This window comes from Magnolia sinica, chromosome 11 (assembly GCF_029962835.1).
Source record: "Magnolia sinica isolate HGM2019 chromosome 11, MsV1, whole genome shotgun sequence".
NCBI classification, from domain to species: domain Eukaryota; kingdom Viridiplantae; phylum Streptophyta; class Magnoliopsida; order Magnoliales; family Magnoliaceae; genus Magnolia; species Magnolia sinica.
The window spans coordinates 78,573,129-78,579,754 of NC_080583.1; the positions used below are offsets into that span (position 1 = coordinate 78,573,129).

General features: G+C 38.0%; 1 protein-coding gene across 1 annotated transcript; it reads left to right on the forward strand.

Moving 5' to 3' along the window:
• Window positions 1-3,431: 3,431 nt before the first annotated feature.
• LOC131219439 (synaptonemal complex protein ZEP1-like) lies at window positions 3,432-5,394 on the forward strand. Its single transcript, XM_058214572.1, has 3 exons — window positions 3,432-4,192; window positions 4,283-4,531; window positions 4,607-5,394. The coding sequence occupies exons 1-3, from the start codon at window positions 4,124-4,126 to the stop codon at window positions 4,793-4,795; spliced, it is 507 nt and encodes a 168-aa protein (XP_058070555.1). The 5' UTR covers window positions 3,432-4,123; the 3' UTR covers window positions 4,796-5,394.
• The last annotated feature ends 1,232 nt before the right edge of the window (window positions 5,395-6,626 follow it).

Here is a 6,626-nt window from a genome sequence, read left to right on the forward strand (position 1 = left end):
GTTTTAAGGAAACCCCTCTTGACTATATTATGTGGTGTAACGCACCCATATCATGGATTGACTTTATTTTTAAGCTCCTAGCCCACCCAAGTTATGGATTGACTTTCTCCGTACCGTTCAACGCTTTTCTTAGATCATTTTAGGATATTAACCAAAAAAGGGGCGGGTCCAAGGCTTAAGTGGACTACAAAGTGGGGATTGAACGACTACCATTAAAAACTTCTTGGGAGCTAGAGAAATTTCAAATGAAGTTAATATCTATGTTTTCACTTCATCCATGTCTACATGACCTTATGAATAGGTGGGATGGTATAAAAACATCACCCTGGCCCTTAGAAAGGTTTCAAGGGTGGGTGTCATAATTACTGCAACTTCCTTTGGTCTGGTCCACCAGAGCCCCTTACATGCCTCATTTTTTAGCTCACACTTTAAAATGAACCGAGAAAAACGATGAACGGCATGGATAAAACACGGTGGCCCCACAGAGCCCTGCCCGGACTAATCTGTTCAGCTTGATATCATTTGGAAGGAAGCGGATTGCATAATGAGTTACTTAGTATACTTAACGTACTGAGTAAATTCTGTGGGTCCTACCGTCGTTCATGCATTTTATCCACTTGGTCCGTACATTTTAACAGATAAGTTGAGGTCTTTATCCCAAAAATGAAGTATATCTAAAGCTCAAATGGAACACACCATCGGAAAGAGTGTGAATTGAACATCTACCATTGCAAATTTCGTGGGGGTCACAGAAGTTTTAGATCAATTTGATATTTGTGTTTTCACTTCATCCGTGTCTTTGTGATATTATAAACAGGTTGGATGACAAATAAACATCACTGTGGGGCCATAGAAAGGTTTCAACGGTGGAAATCATTATTCCCACGGTTTCCTGTGGTATGGTTCACTTGAGCTTTAGATATACCTCAATTTTGGGCTCAACCAATAAAATTTTTTGAAAACACGGATGGACGGAGTGGATAAGGCAAATACATTCAGGATGGGCCCAACTGAGTTTACTCAGTACCATATGAGCGTACTGAGTAACAGTACGCAATCCGATTTCCATTTGGAACGTGGTTAGGGCCAGCGCCTGCTCTAACCACCCTGTCCGCCTCTCTCGCCCTCAGTCCCTTCTCTCTCCTCTCCGCCTTCCTACAGGTATCTCCCTCACTTCTCTTCCTGTCGATCTCTCTCCCTCTTCTTTCTCTCTTCCTTGCTCGATCTCTCTTCCCACTGTCTCTCTCTCTCTCTCTCTATCCCCATGGAAGATTCTGTTGCCGACCGCCCTACCCACGCACGCCATCTCACTCTCTCTGAATCTGTGGTTGAAGGCTCAAATCTCCAGGAACATTGAGGTATTTCACTCTCTCTCTCTCTCTTAATCTCTCCCAATCTCTCTCAATCTCAATGCTGATTGAGGGTTTTTCGGATTTTAGGGTGGAATGCCCATTTATGTGTTGTCCATTTAATATCAACTAATTTTGCTCATTTAATAATCTGATTTTGCCCATTTAATAATCTGTATTATCTCTTTAATAATTATTAAATGGCCGTCCATGGACTCCTTTGTAATGTTTGTATATACATGTGGCCACCCACGAAGAATGATGAACAGTTGCTATATATATATAATATCATGGTTAACGAATCTCTGTACAGTGATGGTGCCTATGGACTGCTCAGCCATGGGTTGCCAATTTGTCTGATGCGACTCCGACTCAATAGTGTCTGACCCAGTTCGGCACCATTGAGTTAGCATTAAAAATATGCCTGACTTGGGTGAATCGTGACTCAACTGAGGACTGGATGAATTGCTCGAGTCACCAAGTCTATCAATGTACATAATTGATCTTCATAAACTTCTCCCAACGGTGGAATTTCAAAAGATTTTGTGAAAATGCTCTCACGAGAATAGAAAAGCTTAGTACTTGCCAGGATTGCTTGATCATTGTGATTTATGAGATATGCTTCATCCACTCGTGCATACTATAAGGGTGGCAATGGACTGGGTTTGGGCCACTTAAGACCCACGCTTGACCTGAAATTTTTTTTTTTTAATCGGGTCCAAGTTCCATCTGTTCCAACTCAACCTGGCTTGAAAATTGATAAAATCCCTATTTTCCCTTAAATTTTCCTAATAGTCAAGTCAAATCGGGTGAGACCAAAATGACTTGAGCCTAAGCCTGACCTGAAAAGGCCATGCATGCAAGGTCCAAGTCTGGCCCACAGGCCTAGCTACTAGTTAAAGTCCGGCCCAAATTAGGGTCGTGTCGTGTTCATCCGTTTGGGCAGCTGCCTGGCCCATTGCCACCCTTACGTGTATGTGGGAGCCCAGCTACACACCATGTGCTTAAGTAGCACACGTTTAGAGATTCCATACATTCATCAGATGGCCACAGTCCATAGTGGGTACCACCCAATAGAAATGGCCAGGATCCAGAGTGTGTACAACCCAATATTTTTAAATATATATTTTTAATGAATTACGGTTTTTTAAGTTTTCGAGTCAACTTGCCTGAGTCTTCGAGTGAACTTGACTCGGCTGGATCATAATATCAATGGCCAGGATTAATAGAAATGGTCTGCATTCGTACTAAATAGTGCATTTGAACATAATTCACCTAGTGATCATGGCTCTATAATTCCTTATTTTTTAATTGAAGTGGACAACAAACTGCAGTTATATTATTCCTTTCTTTGTAATTGGGTAGGTGGACTGAAGCAAGAATTGTGCAGGACAGAATCAAATGGTTAAAAATAATTTATCAATGTGTTCTGCATTATGCTTTGTCCACAAAGAGGCCCATGATTTGGACAGTCTATATTGATCTAAACCTAAGTGGCATGTTTTTTGGATGGTCTGATATCTTTCACCAATAGTATAGCAAATTCACACCCCTTTTTCTTATTTAAGACATTTCAATTAGGTTGTTTCTTCATGGGTGCGTACAAGTTGGTCTTCCTCAACCAAAACCCATCATATGTTACACCATAAAAAGATCTTGATAGTCCATCTATTGGGCCTCACCAAAGGTGGGCCACAACCAAAACATCACATTTACTAGACGACTTATCAAACCAATAAACAGTATGATCTTGGCTGGTCAGGTTCGAGAAGGTAGGGTTTCTTGACTAGAATTGCTTGATCTTCCATCTTACGATTCTCAGAATTCTCCATGTAACAGTTTAACAATTCTATTTACAGCTGAGGAAGACAAGAAGTTTTTCGAGGAGAAGTTATCTACGAGTTCGAAAGCTTTTGACGATTTTCAGCTTCAAATGAATGCTCTTTTTGCAAAACTAGTCTGCCGAGAAAGATATCAGAAACAGTATGATCTTTCTGTGTTTGTGAAAATGGCATAAATAGACCCAATGGATGATTTTGAGAAGCTGAATCACTGACCCTTTTTTTTTTTTTTTTTTTTGTTGGTTTAGCGTTTTCTTCCTTTCTTAGGCAGTTCAATTTTTAAAAGATTGCTGCTTCAGTAAAGGTTTCTTTACATGCACTTTGCATAGAGACTCTATTATCAAACATTAGAAGCCACTGTTGAAGGAGATAAATCAGGCTTGCAAATTCTTAATTCCAAGTTACAAGAGGCACGTTTTGAGTTAAGCTTGAAAGAAGACATTTGCAAATGCTTGAAAGCCACTCAGGAAAATTTGGAGAAAGAAAAGATTGCTCTTCAGTCTAGCAATGAAGATTTTACACAAAAACTACTCGAATCTGGTCAAGAGATAAAGAATCTTGAAGATGTCATTAATGACTTGGCGGCAAAAATAGTTGAATTGGGTAAACATAGTGTGACTGCTTCGAAGAATGTGCTTCAGTTGACTTCTACCTATAACACTTGCTACAAGTTGGTTCAGCAAGTGAAGGACCTTGCTGCGAAGCATGCTCAAGAAAAGTTTGACATACTTCATGAGCAATTCTGCATGTTGCATCAGAAAATAGTAGCTTCCGAGCAGAAATTGAAGAACTAAAGAATAAGGTTACTGAGCTGCAGAAGGTCCATGAAATTGTGATGGTGCAACATGCTGAGGAATGCCGTCTAGCAGAAGACAAAATCTGGAGGTTGGAATCTGAAAAGAGAATCTTGTTTCAATAAAGAGCGAGTTAGAGATGTTGGTTACTAAGTTGGAGAAAGCTAAACTTATGTCAGAAGCCTCAAGCCTAACTGCTAATCAAATGGTTTGTCACTGATTTGCTGTTTGTTGCTACTGATTATGAACAGTGGAATGTTATATTCATGTTCTAAACCCATATTGTTGAACTTCCCAGCAAGATTTGTTTCTGAAAATTTCAACGTTAGAATCCGAGAATCAAGATATGCAAGAGAAGGTTCAAGTGACACGAGAAGGGAACGCGGACCAGATTGAAGCTCTCGAAAAAGAGATTGCAATACGAGACCAACATGTTGGTTCTCTGGAGAACCAAGTCATCCAGCTGCGTGAAATTGTAGATGAGAAGGAACGTCTCCATATGCATTTTGGGGAGAAACAGAAGCTGTTGGAGGAACAAAGAGCAGAGGTTTTTAAAAAAACTTTTTTCTTTTTCCTTTTTTGATTGACTGAATTTTTTCTCAACTGTTGGATCTGTCTTCAGATTCAGGCATCACTTGCTATGGCTGAAAACACACTAATAGAAGCAAGGAAACAATATGATTTGATGCTAGAAGGCAAGTTGGTGTTGATGAAGCATTTAAAGGAAATTTCTCAGTGGAATGATCAGGTACCATTTTTTCCATTTTCACCACATTTCATTTATGGCAAGTTTGTTTCAGTTGGGAACTGACTGAATTTGATTGGTCAATTAATGACATAAGACGGAAGTATGAGGTGGAGAAGCTAGAGATTGTTAATACTGAGAAAGAAAAGGTCTGCTCCATTTTTAAACTGCTCAGTTGATCTTCATGTACTTTGGATTATCATTCATTTTTTCTATATTATTTGAACCAATAGGCTGACAAACTTATCGGGGAAATGGAAAGAAAATATGATGAAAAAATTACAGAAAATAAAGAAGAAGCACGTCGATACTTATTGCATGTTCAGGAGGAACACGGTGCATTGGTAAGTAGTGAAGTCTAGTGTTCTAAATATAGCAGATCATACTTCATTATGCTAGACATTCTAAAAAATGCACCTGGATGTGTCGTTTGAAATTATTGCTCACTAGGCTTTGGACTCTGCAGGCACTACTTTCACCTCTTGGTTAGATGAATTGTCTATATTACTCCATGAGTAGTGTTCGTCATTCTTGATTTGGACTCTTCTATCCTGCATTTTACCAATGAGTCAACACAGTAATGTGGAGTTTTCCCACTGACCATGCACACATTGTAGACCTGCACAAGATATATATCTAAAATTTTTGATCTGGAGGTTGTAAACTCATCCGCTCAGAGTTGCTTGAGGCTTAATGATCTCGCTTGTTGCACATTTCAAGATAACCCGACTAAGGGGTAGAGTTTTCCTGCTCTCAATTCATGTGATATATATATATATATATCAACAGAGAAAAACACTACTTTTTAATTAGAAGTTACATGCAGGACTTATGAAAGAAACATGATTTTACAATGCATAATTACTATAGGACCAACATAATAGTCATGCATCTAGCAAAGAATGCCATTGGTTAGAAAACTTGAATCTATCTATTAGTTCGATGACATGGGAGTTGTAGGGGGGCCATTCTAAAAAATTCAAGAAGAAAATTGCCTAAGAAGCAAATGCATACAGAATACTATCAAAGAATTTAACATGTGCCTAATAAATGCAGAACTTATTTAGTGGAAGCTCTCAGGGAACTTAAAATGTCTAGATTGAGAAATTGCAGAAACTACAGATAGTACACACAAGAATCCACAAACAATTAGTTTTATCCTTGTTATACAGTTTTGCACTTCTGCTCCTTTTCTTTTCCTTCCTTTGGTATGTGTATTTTTTGCAGTGGTCATGCATGTGCCTAATAAATGCAGAACTTATTTAGTGGAAGCCCTCAGGGAACTTAAAATGTCTAGATTGAGAAATTGCAGAAACTACATATAGTACACACAAGAATCCACAAACAATTAGTTTTATCCTTGTCATACACTTTTGCTCCTTTTCTTTTCCTTCCTGTGGTCGTGTATTTTTTGCAGTGGTCATGCATGGGTAGGCAAACATGAAATGCTTGGTTTTTCATGCTTCTTGGTGGAAATTTTTATTTAATTTCTAGTCAGTTTGATTTGTTTATGACTATCAGGTGTAAGATTTTTTTATTTTATTTTTATTTTTATTTTATTTTTTTTTGACCAACCCAGAAAACAACAACAGACCAAGCAACCGACTGAATCCGTCGTTTATTTGGCAAATTCACGATTCTGACGTAATGACATCTACATCCATCTAACAAAAACAATATCACAAATTCACAATTCTCACAATTTAACAAATTAAAGGCAATTTAACTAAAAAAACAACTTAGCAAATATAAATTAACAAATTAACACTTACGGTTACAATTTCATCTATGATTTATCCAACAAACACAATCTCATAATTTAACAAATTAAAACTTACATATATCTAACAACAACAATTTAACTAAAACATAACTTAACTAATTAACAAATTAACAG

What these genes read in the sequence shown, in the direction of transcription:
- LOC131219439 (XM_058214572.1), top strand. Translation starts at nt 4,124, where the DNA reads ATGTTGGTTACTAAGTTGGAGAAAGCTAAACTTATGTCAGAAGCCTCA. An exon ending in GCCTAACTGCTAATCAAATG is followed by an intron (nt 4,193 to 4,282) that starts GTTTGTCACTGA and finishes TGAACTTCCCAG; the next exon opens with CAAGATTTGTTTCTGAAAAT. An exon ending in TGGAGGAACAAAGAGCAGAG is followed by an intron (nt 4,532 to 4,606) that starts GTTTTTAAAAAA and finishes ATCTGTCTTCAG; the next exon opens with ATTCAGGCATCACTTGCTAT.